We start from the raw sequence: 16,244 nt of genomic DNA, 5'->3' as shown, positions 1-16,244 counted from the left end.
CCCTGTCTGTAGGAACAGCACGGACTGGAGACTCAGGTCCTTGGTGACATGTCAGGCACAGGAGCCAGGAGGGGCTGCTGACTTTTGACAGGTAGTGTCTCCTGGGACCCATTCCCAGATCTCCTAGTTAGAGCCTAGGTGGGGCGATTGTCCAACCTCCCAGCTGGCCCTTCTGCTTCGTGGTCCCCTGAGTCCCAGCAGTGTCAGTGATAAGACCGTTCAGATGACCAGATGGCCTTCCTGGTTTTCCCTGGGGTGACGTGCTGCTCGGATCCATCCTCGTGGCCCTGATCCTGACCGGGGCCTGGCTCTATCATGGAGTCATACTTTTCTAATTGGAGCCCAGTCCCCATGGGTGGAATGCAGTATGTCCTAGAAAACAAGGGGAAAAATGTAGATAAAATAGCACAGTCAACACCTTCAATTGTCATATAGTAGAAGTAGTAGCAGGAATATCCCTATTTTCTCTGACTCCAGAGAACAGAGATACAAGCACTATGTGGTCTCTACATCAGGCTTGGGATACAGTTTCTGAATATATTTATCTTTTGTTGTAATTTTACCTTACATAAAAAAGCTTATAGAACGTGTATGTGCTGTTGAAGGAGTGATAATAAAATTACTGACCACTCTCCCACCACTCAGCTTCAGTGGTATATAGTTCAATCTTGTAGAAGCCCTGTGTGTACGTGTGTTTAATCATATCCTTTCTTCCCCTTTTTGAGGAAATAACCATTGTGAATATGTGTACTATTTCTTCCTGTTCTTTATAGCTTTGCCACATGTGCGTTGTTGAAGAGTTCATGGAGAAGATGTGACCACCATTGGATCCATAAGTTGTCCCCAGGTAACGGGAGGCTCCTCACCTCTCCTCTCCTCAGAATGTAGCTCTGCCCTTGTTCCCACAGTGGGAGCCGGTGTGAAGGTCACAGCCCTGAGAGAGCAAGGTGCTGTTGAGACCTTCTGGAGGGCGAAGTGACTGAACCCCTATGAGGCCTCTCTCTGTATAAGCTTTTAGGATTCTGGCAGGCAGGTGTGGGTATCAACTTGTCTTGGGGTGCCCAAGACACATGCCTTGTGCGTAAGTTCCCTTGCTTATTAGCACTGCTCCCTACCAATCCAGAGTGGCCTGCCTCTTTCCTTGTTCTGTCCCTGCCCTCTGTGTACTGTGGCCAGTTTGAGGACCAACACGCATAGATGTCTAAACTGTATGGTTTACTCTAAATTTGCCTGTTCTTGTCATTTATGCGAATGGAATTATACTTTTTATATTCTTCTGTAGATCGCTTATATTGCCCTGCATTATTCTTCCACATTTGTTCATGGGAGGCCTGTAACCACAGGGCGTTCCTGTTCAGTGTCGTCTCATACACCCCTCACTCTACACCCTTGCTGCCTGCTGACGTTTCAGTTTCAGAACTTCTGGCTTGGGAATTACTGTGTGTGTATGTTGTCTGTGATTCTCTCAGCGGATTCTGGGGTAGCATTCCATAATCAGACACATGGCACTTCCACGACAGAATGAATGCATATTCCCACTGAGTACAACCAGTTGAGAATGTAAATACTCTTGTGTAAATTCGGATCATGTTTTGTTGCTCAATGAGTTCACTGAGAACATACAGAAAATCCTTCTCTCATGAGAGATTTTTTACGATAGAAATGTAGGTAGATTTTCTGGTGCCTATGTAGTAGTAATTGTTGTATTTAAAAAAGTTAATCGGGTGCCTGGGTGGGTGTGTTGGTTGAGGCTCCAACTCTTTATTTCAGCTCGGGTCATGATCCCAGGGTCATTTGATCAGGCTTCATGTCAGGCTTTGTGCTGTGTGGAGCCTGGTTAGGATTCTCTTTCTCTCTCTCTCTCTCTCTCTCTCTCTCTCCCTCCCTCCCTCTCTCCCTCTCTCCCTCTCTCCCTCTCTCCGTCTCTCCCTCTCTCCCTCTCTCTCTCTCTCTCTCTCTCTCTCTCTCTCTCTCTGTGTCCTTCCCCAGTCACTCTCCCTCTAAAAAAATAAATAATAAAAAATAATAAAATAAAGATGGATAGACTTAAAAAAATTATCAGCGTAGAGTAACACATACAGAAAACTACAGAAAACAGAAACCTTGCACCCGGGAAATTATTAGAAAGCAGTCATCTATGTATCACTTCCCAGATTTAGAAGTAAAACATTGCCAGCACATCTGAAGCTCGTTTTGTGTATCTTGCTAAATCATTACTTTTCTCTCCTTCTCAGAGAAAAATAATCCCTATCCTCTTTCTAACAGTTTATTTTGTCTTTGCCTGTTTCTGAACTTCAGTAAACACACTCACTCATTATGTATTCTGGTTTCTGGCTTCTTTTGTTCGAAAGTTTACTCGTGTGAGATTCATCTAGATAGGTGTATGTAGTGGCAGTCTGTTCATTACCATCGAGGTGAGTTGCTCCACTGTAACCGTGTGTGTTACTCACACACTCTAAGGTTGAAGGAATAGTTGGGTTTTGTGGCTGTTAGGAATGATATTAGGATGATCATTCTTGTACATGTTTCTTGGTGTGCACACGCATTCCTTTCTGTTGTGGACATGCCTAGGAGTGGCACTGCTGGGATCTGAGATGTCCATATCCCCCCATTTAGTGCACACATCAAGTTGACTTCCAAAGAAATTGTGTCAAGTTGCACTTGTACCAGCAGTGTGTGCGAGTGCTGGCCGCACCACATCCTTGATAACTCTTGGTGGTTTCAGCCTTTTCCGTTGTGGTCATCATGTTGGGTGTGCATTGGGGGACATTCCTGATGCTTTGATTTTATGTTTCAGTGATTAATCATGAGATGGAGGACCCTGTAAATACTTATTAGTATTTTCATTTCCTTATTTTGAAACTGCTTGTTTAAAGTTTTGTTCATTTTTCCGTTTAGTTATTTGTTATATTCTAATGTATTTGTAGAACTATTTAGAGCTATTTATCCTAGATACTAGCCTTTTGTTGATTTATGCATTATAAATATTTCTTGTATCTTGGTGGTTTGTCTTTTCACTCATTATAGTGCTGTTTGCTAAATAAATATTTTTACTTTAACTGATTGAATTCAAGTGTGTGTGTGTGTGTGTGTGTGTGTAATTATTTTCCCTTAGCATTTTATTTGTGTCTAGTTGAAGAAGCCCTTTCTTTCCTGAGTTGAGGCAGACATTTTCCACCATTCTCTTTTAAAAACTTTATAATAATGCTCTTCCCAATCAGTTCTTTAGTACACTTGGAATTGATTTTTGTGTATGTTATGAAGTGTGTGTGTATGTGTGTGTAGGTGTCTATATTTATTTGTTTTTACATCAATATAGCTAATTATTAAACAAATCGTTGCTCCATAGACTCTTCTGAATTGCAATTATATGGAAATATCATCTGTAAACAAAATGCAGCCTTGTTTCCTCCTTTACAGAGTTTAAATCTTATTTTTTTTTTCCTCTCCTGCAGTGGGTGGGACCTCAGGTGAAGTGTGGGCTAGCTGTGGTGAGAGCTGGTATTCTGTCTTGTTCCCCATTTAGACAGCAGAGATTTAAATGTATAAGCTTTATATATTATATGTGCTGTGTGTTTGCAAAAAGGCAATTTTTTTTTGAGATTAAGAAAGTTTTCTTCTATCCACATTTTGCTAGGAGGACTTTCAGTGAGTGGATGTTGAATTGTATGACATGTTTTTTCTTTTTTCTTCCATCTATTGAGATGTTCTTGCATCTAATGATTTTTGTCCTTTGCTTTTTAAATATGGTGACTTACTTTGATTGACTTTTGAGTGTTAAATCAACCATACCTTCCTAGGAAAACTCAACTTGGTAATGATATATCTTATTGTCTCTGCATTGTTGTGATCGTATTGCTAATATTTTAGTTTGAATTGGTATGTTTATTTTATAAAATTTTTGATGCATTTATCTTCATGGAGATCAGCTTGTAATGGTAATTTTTTTTGCAATGTTCCTGTCACTTTTTGGTATGAATGTTGTGCTAATCTCATAAAGGGAATTGAGTGAATATTCCTCATTTTCTTTTTTTTTTAATTTTAATATAATATATCTTTTTAAATTTTAATTAAGCTCCACACCCAACATGAGCCAGCCTGGTGCCTCTCTAAATTTTTGAAAGGGTTTGGAAGCCTGAAATATTTTCCTGGTTGGATTGTGTATAGACACTCACTCTTACAGCCATTTGGGCCTGAAACTTTCTTTGAGGAAAGCCTACACATTCAGCTTCTGATATGTCTATTCCAGTTTTCTATTTCTTACTAAATTAGTTTTGATGAGTTATATTTTTCTAGAAATGTGTGTTTAACCTAAAATTTAAAATTTATATATCATTGTGGGGCACCTGGGTGGCTCAGTCGGTTAACTGTCTGGCTCTTGATTTTGGCCCAGGTCATCATCTTGTGCTTCGTTGGATTGAGCCCCATGTCAGGCTCTGTGCTGACAGCATGGAGCCCATTTGGGATTCCGCCTCCCCCCCCCCCCCCCCGAATAAATAAACTTTAACATTGTTCATAGTATCCTCTTTATTTAATATCAGAGGTAATGTCACTTTCTTCATTCTTGTTACTGATGATTGGTGTTTTCCCCATCTGACCATTTTCATCAGAGGAATATAAGTGATCTTTTCAAAAAATAATCTTTTAGCTTTGTTGGTCTTCTCTATCGTATGTTTTTTTTTCTATTTTGTTGTATTTTTCTGTCATCTGTTTTCTTCCTTGGACTGATTTTATTGTTCTTTTTAAGATGGATTCTAAGCTTATTTTGCAGCCTTTTCTTTTCTAATATTTGCATCTAACTGTAAGAACTGTAAGTTTCCTGTGAAGAATTTCCTGTAAATAATGTTTCATAATTGTTTTTTTTAATTTCAGTTAGTTAACATACAGTGCAATATTGGTTTCAGTAGAATTCAGTGATTCATCACTTACATACAACATCCAGTGCTCATCACAAGTGCCCTCAATACCCATTACCCATCTAGCCCATCTCCCAACCACCTCCTTCCCTCAATCCTCAGTTTGTTCTCTGTCGTTCAGAATCTTCTATGGTCTTTTCCCCTCTCTTCACTCCCCCTTGCCCCATATGTTCATCTGTCTTGTTTCTTAAATTCCACATGTGTTTGAAATCATATATTTGTCTTTCACTGATTTACTATTTCGCTTAGCATAATACAGTCTAGCTCCATCCATGTCATTGCAAATGACAAGACTTCATTCTCTTTGATGGCTGAGTAATATTTCATTATATATGTGTATATATATACATATATATATGTGTATATATATATGTATATATATTTATGTATGTATGTCACATCTTCTTTATCTATTCATCAGTTGATGGATATTTGGGCTCTTTACATCATAATTGGTTTTCATTCATATAAAAAATTTTCTAATAGCCATTATGATGTCTTTTACTCCTAAGATTATTTCTAGCTGAGTTTCCTAACACCCAAATATACACTTATTGTGGGGAGCATATTGTGATGTATATAATTGTCAAATCTCTATGTTGTACACCTGAAAGCAATATTATTATATTACATGTCAAGTGTACTTCTATCTATGCTCATTTTTTCTTTCTGAAGATTTTACTTAAAAGCAAAAGGGTATGGGAGTGACTCAGTCGGTTGAGCATCTGACTCCTGATTTTGGCTCAGATCATGATTTCATGATTCATGAGATCAAACCCCTCATCAGGCTTTGTGCTGATAGCACAGAGCCTACTTGGCATTCTCTCTCTGTGTCTCTTTCTTTCTGTCCCTGTTCCTGCTCTCTCTCTGTCTCAAATAAATAAAGATTTACAAATGTATATCATAAAGTAATTCTATACACTACATGGATCTCGAACTTATGACCTCAAGATCATGAGTTGCATGCTCCACCCACTGAGCCAGCCAGGCGCCCCAGTCAACTACACTTCAGTTAAAAAAGGAATAGGGGCGCCTGGGTGGCTCAGTCACTTAAGCATCTGACTCTTGAATTTGGCTCAGGTCATGAAATCAGGGTTCCTGAGATCAAGTCCCACATCAGTTTCTGTGCTGGAAGGTTGGAGCCTACTTGTGATTCTCTCTCTCTCCCTCTGTCTCTGCCCCTCTGCTCACAATCAGACTCACTCTTTCTCTTTTTTTTCAACGTTTTTTTTTTTTTTATTTATTTTTGGGACAGAGAGAGACAGAGCATGAACGGGGGAGGGGCAGAGAGAGAGGGAGACACAGAATCGGAAACAGGCTCCAGGCTCCGAGCCATCAGCCCAGAGCCTGACGCGGGGCTCGAACTCACGGACCGCGAGATCGTGACCTGGCTGAAGTCGGACGCTTAACCGACTGCGCCACCCAGGCGCCCCTGGACTCACTCTTTCTCAAAAAAAAAAGATGGAGCACCTGGGTGGCTCAGTTGGTTACGTGTCTGACTTAGGCTCAGGGCATGATCTCATCGTTCATGAGTTTGAGCCCCGTGTCAGGCTCTGTGCTGACAGTTCGGAGCCTGGAGCCTGCTTCGGATTCTGTGTCTCCCTTTCTCTCTGCCCCTCCCCTGCTCATGCTCGCTCGCTCTCTCTCTCTCTCTCTCTCTGTCTCTCAAAAATAAACATTGAAAACAATTTTTTAAAAAGAAAAAAAAAAGAAAAAGAGTGAAATGGAAAAAAATGGTTAACAGACTGAGGAAAATAGTGCTTTCACCAACAATCAAAGAAATTAAAAGTAAAGCAAGGAGATACCATTTTGGCTATCCTATCATTTGTAATTAAGGATACAATGTGAACATCAAAATATGGAGAAGATGTAGACAAAAGGGCACTCTCATTTGGGAATTTTGGCTGGCTGGATAGATGGTCCTGTAAAGGTACTACTTAGATATCCTACTTACTTTATCTATTATCTATCTATTTTTTTTGAGAGAGAGAGAGCATGAGCAGTGGAGAGGGGCAGAGGGAGAGATAGAGAATCTTTAAACATTTTTTTAAATGTTTATTTTTGAGAGAGAGGGAGGGAGAGAGAGAGAGAGAGAGAGAGGGGAGAGAGCTAGAGTGAGGGAGGGGAGGAGGAGAGAGAGAGGGAGACACAGAATCTGAAGCAGGCTCCAGGGTCTGAGCTGTCAGCACAGATGTGGGTCTCGAACTCATGAACTGTGAGATTATGACCTGAGTTGAAGTCAGACACTCAACTGACTTGAGCCACCGAGGTGTCCCATAGATATTCTACTTCTAAAAATATTAAATATGATATATGAAAATAATTTCTTTTTCGCGATTTTCTTTGCATCGTTATTTGTAATAGTGAAAGCTTAGAAACTTTCATCCCCCTAATCATCCAACAATGGTGAAATGCCATATACATCCTGGGCATTTTTTATAATGTATTCTCAGAGAGCCAAATGTTCAGGAAGAGATAATAATATGGAGACAATTCATGTTATAAGATTAAGAAAAAAAGTATATATAATTGTACCAGCAGTATTTTCTCAACAAAGTAAAGACAAAAAGTCATTAGAAAAAGATAGGTGAGAAATACTGAGAAATCTTATCAGTGGCTTTCTTTATATGGAGGGATAGTGAGTGTTTTCTTTTTTCCTATTCATGTTTTACAAATTTACTATAATGAGCATGGATTATTCTGTAGTTGAGACAAATGAAATAAACCAGAGTTTAAAAGCCAAAGAATCAAGGACTTGTCCATAACTAATAATTACTCTCTGTCAGAATCTTAGATCTGATCCCTGATGTGTGATTTGGGGCCAGTCCTCTGAAGTGTCGGTGCCTAGTTTCTTCTCCTCAAATGTTTCTTGTCCTCTTAGTCCCAGCAAATAGCGTGTCTTCTTGGTGCAGCCTTCTCTATGGGTAGGTTAGTCCCTATCAGTGAGTTGTTTCCAAAGCTGGGCTTGGAAATGGTCCCTGAAACTCTGAGCACTTGAGCCTTCCTGGTTGTGAGCATTTCTTGTAGCTGAGTGGGACCTGTTAGTCCCAGGCTGAGCTGCTTCTACCCGGCTTCCTCCTAGCACCCAAATTCTGTCTGATGTCGTTCTTGGTGATTCCTACTCTCTGGCTTGGATCTGCTTGGACGCCTATACCACTAGTCAAGTCACCCTGTAGGGATTACTGGCCACTCATCTTCCAGGGGTGCAGCTCTGTCCCTTTCCAGTATCTCTGATTGTAATTCTGGCCAGTGAGGCATTCTCTGTTAAACCTGGTTGTGATGTTGAGCATCCATCTTGCTTGAACTTGAGTTTTCAAAATTACAATGGGGAAGTGGAGGGAAAAGGCATTTCAGAGAGCCTGAGCTCCCAGTCTGAGGAAGGACCCTTTACTGAGGAGAACATCTTCCCCAGCCAAAGAGTCTCCACAGAGCCCTCTTCATGTCCCTGTTCCTCAGGCTGTAGATAAAGGGGTTCAGCATGGGGGTGACCATCGTATATATCACAGATACAACCATTCCGGTGTCTGCGGAGTAGGAGGATGAGGGTTGGAAATACACCAGAAAGAGCGTCGCATAGAAGAGAGTAACCACTGACAGGTGAGAGCCACAGGTAGAGAAGACTTTGTGTTTCCCCCCAGCAGAGGGAATCCTGAGAACTGTGTGCATGATGTGGGCATAAGAGACCAGGACACAGGTGAGTGGAATCATGCCAGAGAGAACTGCTTCAGTTAACATCGTGACTTCAAAGATCTGGGTGTCTGAACATGCAAGTTTGAGGAGTGGGGGTACATCACAGAAAAAGTGTGGGATGGCATGAGAGGCACAGAAGGAGAACTGAGACATGAGGAGGGTGAGCGAGGAGGCCAGGAGGTGGGAGCAGAGCCAGGATGCGGCGACCAGCAGCAGGCAGCGCTGGGGACACATGATCGTGGTGTAGTGGAGAGGAAGGCAGATGGCCACGTAGGGGTCATATGCCATCACGGCCAGCAGGAAGTCATCCAGCAGGGTCAGCGCCATGAAGAAGTACATCTGCATGAGGCACCCAGTGTGGGAGATGGTGTGGCGCTGTGTCAGGATGTTCGCTAGCACCTTGGGGACAATGGTGCAGGTGAAGCAGGTATCGATGAAGGACAGGTTGGCCAGGAAGAAGTACATGGGGGTGTGGAGGTGCTGGTCAGAGCCAATGGCCATGATGATGAGCAGGTTCCCCAACACGGTGACCAGGTACATGCCCAGGAAGAGTCCGAACAGGAGAGGCTGCTGCTCAGGGTGTGCAGAGAAGCCCAGGAGCAGGAAGTCAGAGACGCTGGTTTGGTTTCTAATTGCCATTTAAAGTAGAACAGGTGCAGGAAAATCTTGCTTAAATGTACATAGACTCCAAAAGGCTATATCATTCAAAGCCTTTCCTCTGTTTTCTGTGTTCTTTTCAAAAGTCACAAGAATGCACTCCTGTCTCTCATGGTGGGTTGTAAGCACGTACAGGGCCGAGAACTGTGGACAGCGACAGTGGGTGATCTTGGGAATGAACTTTGCATTTTAGCGGTCTCAGAGTTGTCTTGTAGACCTCCTGGGTGAGGTTGAACTGGAGCTTAGCTAAGAAGAAACTTCCTAAGTTTTAGTCCACTCTCCCCCTTTTAAAAAAAATGAAAATATCAGTCTCATATGCTTGTGAGGCCTGAATAGGATCTCTTGAGGATCTGCATTTACTACACAGTTGTTAAGGAGAGTCATCTCTCTCTCAACCCTCATTGCTTTTTATATTTTGGGTAAATTATTTGTAACCTTTGAGTCTCATTTTCTTCACCTGTAAGATGTGGACATAAACCTATCATATAAGAGTGTTGAAAACATGAAAATACCAGAATCAGTTAAAGGTTTCTTCAGGACCTTTGGATGGAAAATCCCAAAGAGAGATTTTATGTTGTGCATTTGGATGGTATGGAAAGATGAACACACACACAGTCAGCGCCAGCCTGTGCGAGTGTCATGATGTGGTGATGAGATACGTTGCCTCTGGGTCTGACAAAGCTTCATTGGGCCACCAACCTCCTTGTGCGCTGTGATGTTGAACAGGTCTACACGGTTTTCTGGCCTCAGTTTCTGCATCTGCTTAATGAAAGTAATAATGCTGAAATCAGAACTTTGTTGACGATTAAATTAGGTAAGGATTGTAAAGAGCTAGAACAGTGACTGACTTATATCAACTGCTTGTCAAATAGTAGATTTTCCTGATATTGTTTACTCCTGATGGATTTAACAGAAGAAAGGTGCCTTCTGGAGTGACCAACTAGTCCTCTGTGTTTATCCAGGACTTTTCTGCTTTCAAAACTGAACACCTCACTTCCAGGAAACTCCCTCAGTCCTGAGAAAATTGGACTTTTCTTGGTCCCTGTCTGTGGGAAGTTGAGCTCTGAAAACTGTAAAGTTTCATAGAGTTGTAAATACCATAGTCACCAATATCATCATTGTGACCTTGGATGGCAATGGTTCTGACCTAGTAGTACCATGACAGAGCATTCATTTGGACTTGTGACATGTATAGGCCCAGGTTTGAATCCCCAGGCATACCATCTCGGTCAAATCATTTACCTTCTAGAACCTGAATTGTAAAATGAGCCTAAATAAATCTAAATAGCATATACTTCCGAGTCTTAAAAAAAAAAAAAAAAAAAAGATAGGACTTGTTGACCTGTTAATTGTTGTGGAGATTATTTCACTCCTTGGATGGTGGTATAGACTGATTCCAGAAGCCATTCACAATCCGGTGGGTTGGGAGTGAATTGTCTATGCACAATCCAGGGGTTCTCAGCATTGTTATTGCACAGCTGCCATGTCTTGGCCACTGCCGGGGGCTTGGGGACCACTTGCACTAACTTCAGGCTGGACACTCAGGGAATTCATGGATATCAAATCAAAGCAAAGCTTTTCTCATGGTGGTTACGAGAGCCAGGTTCTATTTGGCTGAGAGTGAGGAAGGGACAGGAAAGGAGGAAGGAATAGGGGAGGAGGTGTTTGTGTGTGACCAATGCCTCCCACCTCTACCCCCTCAGGTCTTACCTGGAAATTCTGATCATCCTCACATTTTGTCACCATCACTAGATATTTTTTTTTTTTTTAACAATTTAACGTTAATTTATTTTTGAGACAGAGAGAGACAGAGCATGAATGGGGGAGGGTCAGAGAGAGGGAGACACAGAATCTGAAACAGGCTCCAGGCTCTGAGCTGTCAGCACAGAGCCCGACGTGGGGCTCGAACTCACGGACCGCGAGAGCATGACCTGAGCCGAAGTTGGCCGCTTAACCGGCTGAGCCACCCAGGCGCCCCGTCCCCATCACTAGATGTTTTGTCTGCCTTGCCAGTTTGGTTTGCCTTTCCTTCTTCTCTTCAAGAGGACTTGCTACAACCTCAGTTTGTTTCCTTCTCTGTAACAGCAGCATGGACTAACGATTTGGGGCTGGAGTAACCTGTCCTCAGGAATAGGAACCAGGAGGAGCTGTGGGCTTTTCACATGGCGTATCTCCTGGGACCTAATCCCCAACCTCCTAGTTAGAGACAAAATGGGGCAAATGTCCAACCTCTGAGCTGGCCCTTCTGGGCCTTGGATTTGTGAGTCCCAATAGTGTCAGGAGCACTTTTGTCTCAGAGTGACCAGGTCTGTGATTCCTGAGAGTACTACACCTGGTACCCTTGCCCTGGGCACAAGCGGGGGAGGGGTTGCCTTCTCCCCCCACCCTAATCTGCCAAGGAGTGTGTACTCTAATCAGATTCTAATCCTCTTAAAGAAACCCTATTATTTCTCAGAAAATAATAATAATAAGTGAATTGGACAGGTTTGATGTAGGGTGGGCTACACATTGTCTTCACATTCTTACTGTTCTATGAACAGATGTGTTTCCTGTGACTCTAGAAGGCAGAGAGATGGCTCATCTATAAAAATCTACTGAAGTAATAGAGGCTTCTGCACGCAAAATTCCTTTAAATTTTATAAATTGCAAAATAAATCATATATAAAAATGAGTATATAAGGGGCGCCTGGGTGGCGCAGTCGGTTAAGCGTCCGACTTCAGCCAGGTCACGATCTCGCGGTCCGTGAGTTCGCGCCCCGCGTCGGGCTCTGGGCTGATGGCTCGGAGCCTGGAGCCTGTTTCCGATTCTGTGTCTCCCTCTCTCTCTGCCCCTCCCCCGTTCATGCTCTGTCTCTCTCTGTCCCAAAAATAAATAAAAAACATTGAAAAAAATTAAAAAAAAAAAATGAGTATATAAAACACATGGGACACTTTTCTTATGGTTTTACCAGTTATGTCTATGTGTGAAAATCATGTATTGTTTATATTTGCCTCTTCTTGTCTTTTACATGAATGGAATCATTTAGCTTCTTTCACTCAATTTTATGTTTTTTTAAAAAATTTTTATTTGAATATAGTTGGCACATGATGTTACATCAGTTTCAGGGGTACAGCACAGTGATTCAGCAAATCTGTACGTCATGCCGTGGTCACCACAAGTGAAGCTAGCATCTGTCACCATACAATGCTGTTACAATACCACACATTCCCTATACTGTACCTTTTATTCATTCCATGACTTTCAGAAGCCTATACCTCCTACTTGCCTTCACCCATTTTGCCCACTCCCCAGTCTCCTCCCCCCGACAGCCATCAGTTTGTTTTCTGTATTTACAGTCTGATTCTGCTTTTCCTTTGTTTATTCATTTGTTTTGCTTTTTAGATTCCACACATAAGTGAAATCATATGGTATTTGTCTTTCCCTGTCTGACTTATTTCCCTTAGCATAATGCTCTCTAGGTCCATCCATATTCAATTTTATGTTGTTGCCATTCATTCATATGGAAAGTTGTAGCTACAGGTCATTCTTTTTCACCAGTGTGTAAGAAAGGTTCACAGTGTCCTACATAACATCATTGGGGCTTTTCATTTTGGAAATCAGAATCTTTCTAGTTTTAGACTTATAGAATTGTACATATTTATGGTGATTTGATATGCATATGCTTTGTGGAATGATGACCACAATAAACACATCCATCAATTCAGAGTTACCATTTCTGTTTTGTGGTGAGAATGCTTAAGAGTATTTACTCTCTCAGCAAATTGCAAGTATATAATTCGATATTGTTAATGGTCATCACCAGGCTGTATGTTAGATCCCAGAACTTACTTATCTTATAGCTGAGAGAGAGCGAGCGAGCACAAGCAGGGAAGGGGCAGAGAGAGAGAGAGAGAGAGAGAGAGAGAGAGAGAGAAAGCGGGAGACACAGAATCTGAAACAGGCTCCAGGCTCTGAGTTGTCAGCACAGAGCCCGACGCAGGGCTCAAACTCACTAATTGTGAGATCATGACCTGAGCTGAAGTCAACGCTTAAATGACTGAGCCACCCAGGAGCCCCTGAAAGCTTGTACTCTTTGGAGAGCAATGTAATCATCTACCATAACTTCTCTTTTCCTCTGCAGGAAGGTTCCTACATTTCCCCCCTCCCTTTTTTGTATCCAGTCCCCTTAGTTCCTCCTGGGTAAAGTTATATTTTTGTCCCCCATCTTTTCTTCACTTGTCTCCTTCATATCTCACAGCTTTAGATTGTATTTCAGAACTTTGAAGTGCTGAACAGCATTCCTCATGAAGGTTCTATTTGATAGAGGAATTATTTGAACGTTATTGGAAATGAAGATGGGATGGAGGGAGGAGGGAGGGAAAAAGGAGGCTGGGGGACATTTTGTTATTGTGGATATTAGGGAGGCCTTCTCTGTACCCACTGGAATTCTTAAAAATATTGACAACATAGTTATAAGGTCCTAAGGACAGGATCATTTATAGTGAAACACTTGGAAATACTGAAATAGTTTCAGGAGACACTTAGACTGAACTCACTTGGAGGATGTATGACAATATGACTATTTCCCACTTCACTACAAAACTTCGAACGTTATTTGGGAAGGGTCTACAGACACACTTTCATATACTTTTGATGTAATGGCTGAAATTTATTTGGAGCTTGCTATGTGCAAGACACTATTCCAAATACTTAAAACATAAATAGTATATGTCTTAGGACACTTGTTATATCATTCAATCCTCACAACAATCCACTTTGCATATGACAACTGAGGGACAGAGAGGTTAATGTACTTGCCCAAGATCACAGTTGGTGATGGTGGATTTGGACCTCCAGTACAAGCAGTAAAATTTCAGAACTAGGGAACAGAAGCTCAGAGGGGTTAAGTAAATAATCAAAAGTTGCTAAATTTGGAATTTTTCCTTTGACACCCACAACCACACGGTGAGATTACTTTTTGTATCCATTATGTAGGTGAAGAAAAGTCTACTTCAGTAGACTTTGTGGCTTGATTATGGTCACAATTTGTGGGACTGAGTTGTAACTTAAGTGCTTGACCTCATAATCTTAGGGCCTTATTACCATACTGGTGAAGCTGCCTTCTCTGAAAAATATGTGAACAGCTTTGGGGAAGTTATGAGCTATTCTAAAAGTAACAAGAAAATCTACTAGCTAGACCCAAGGGGATTGTGCCTAAGATGATTAACTCATATGATGAGAACATTGACTTACTGAGGCTTCTTAGGAGCTGACCCATATCCTAATGGATTAAAAAAAATCACTACAGAAGTTTTTCCTGATTTTCATCAGGATATTTTACACAACATTGGTAATATCTGTGACAAACATGAGACAGAGACTGCAAGAGAAAAAAGTAAACTATGTGTCTAATACAGTAAGGCATCAACATCTGTGTCTCATTTTATTTTTACCAAGAAGTATAATAACCTTCTATTGTAATTGTCTCATTCCCCCTCACTGGACTGTGATTAACTTTGAAGACAGAGCTATGATTGAGGTATCTTTGTAATATTTTAATAAGTAAGTACAGTTCCTGGCACATAGCAGGTGTTTCATGGGTTCTTATTGAACGAATGAATGCTGAGAAGTACCATATATGGGTTTTGCTATTCTACTCTCCTGATCAGCTTTTTCAAGGCCTGCTTCATGTCCTTATTCCTAAAACTATAAATAAAAGGATTCAGCATGGGGGTAACCACTGTGTAGACGACAGTGATCACACGATCCTTTGTCACTGAGTAGGTGGATGAGGGGCGAATGTACACGAATATTATGGTCCCATAGAAGAGTGCCACAACTGTGAGGTGGGACCCACAGGTGGAGAAGACCTTGTGCCTGCCTCCTCGAGAAGGGACCCTCAGAACGGCACGGGTGATGTGGATGTAAGAGACAATGATCAAGATGAAGGGACTCATGATCACCAAGGAGCCCTCTGTGAAGGCCAAAAGCTCATTGACAGACGTGTCAGAGCAGGAGAGCGTCAGCAGTGGCTGGACGTCACAGAAGAAGTGGTGGATGATGTTGGGCCCACAGAAGGAGAGGCGGGCCATGAGAATTGTGTGGGTGAGTGAGTGAAGGTGGGACAGCACCCAGGACACCGTCACCAGCAGGAGACAGCGCTGGGGGCTCATAGTCGTGGTGTAATGCAGTGGGTTACAGATGGCCATGTAGCGGTCAATAGCCATGGCAGCCAGGAGGAAGCTGTCCGTGATCCCAAAGGCCACAAAGAAATACATCTGTGTGAGGCATTGGGCAAAGGGGATCTTCTTGGTCTTGCTCAACATGTTTGCCAGCATCCGTGGCACAATGACGGTTGTAAAGCAGACATCCACCAGGGACAGATTGGAGAGGAAGAAGTACATGGGGGTGTGGAGGTGGGTGTCCCCCCGGATGGCTGCAATGATGACTGAGTTGCCAGCCACGTTGACCAGATACATGACTAGGAAGCTGGTAAAGAGCCACTCCTGATATTTGGGGTCACTGGTCAGTCCCAGAAGGAGGAATTCAGGAATATGGCTCTGGTTTCCCCTCAGCATTGATTTCCTGTAAATAAAAAATATGAAGGAATGTTAGGTGTGTGTCCTGGCTTGGGGTCTTCAGTCTGGTAGAGGGGATATCTTAAAACTTGTCCCAGCTTGTGTGCTGCAGAAGGAGAGTCATCATGCAGCCCACCATGTATTCTATGATAGAACTCCATAACTTCATAGAATTGGTGTTGGCTCTCTTGATTTGATTTGATTTCATTTTTATTTTTATTTTTTTGAGAGAGAGAGCAGAGTGGCAGAGGGAGGGAGAAGATCTTTAGCAGATTCAACACCCAGCATAGAGCCTAACATGGGGCTCGATCTCATGACTGTGAGATCATGACCTGAGCCAAAATCAAGAGTTCGCTGGCCACTCAGGTACCTCTGGCTACCTTGATTTCAATTCCAACTTTGCATCTGACTAATTTTGTGAAC

The 16,244-nt window shown here is 42.2% G+C and overlaps 2 protein-coding genes across 2 annotated transcripts; both read right to left on the bottom strand.

Annotated features, from left to right (window-relative positions):
• Positions 1-203: 203 nt before the first annotated feature.
• On the bottom strand, positions 204-9,245 carry LOC102971360 (olfactory receptor 1F1-like). Its single transcript, XM_042963498.1, has 4 exons — positions 8,330-9,245; positions 4,599-4,648; positions 1,231-1,331; positions 204-372 (listed from the first exon to the last, which is right to left on the bottom strand). The coding sequence occupies exons 1-4, from the start codon at positions 9,243-9,245 to the stop codon at positions 204-206; spliced, it is 1,236 nt and encodes a 411-aa protein (XP_042819432.1).
• Positions 9,246-14,891: 5,646 nt separating this feature from the next.
• On the bottom strand, positions 14,892-15,821 carry LOC102970773 (olfactory receptor 1L6-like). Its single transcript, XM_007094528.2, has one exon. It carries the CDS (start codon positions 15,819-15,821, stop codon positions 14,892-14,894), a length of 930 nt encoding a protein of 309 aa, XP_007094590.2.
• Between the last annotated feature and the right edge of the window lie 423 nt (positions 15,822-16,244).

The sequence above is a fragment of the Panthera tigris genome, chromosome D4, assembly GCF_018350195.1.
Source record: "Panthera tigris isolate Pti1 chromosome D4, P.tigris_Pti1_mat1.1, whole genome shotgun sequence".
NCBI classification, from domain to species: Eukaryota; Metazoa; Chordata; class Mammalia; order Carnivora; family Felidae; genus Panthera; species Panthera tigris.
Note: the sequence above shows the minus strand (reverse complement) of the source record. Positions and strands in the feature narration are given on the sequence as shown.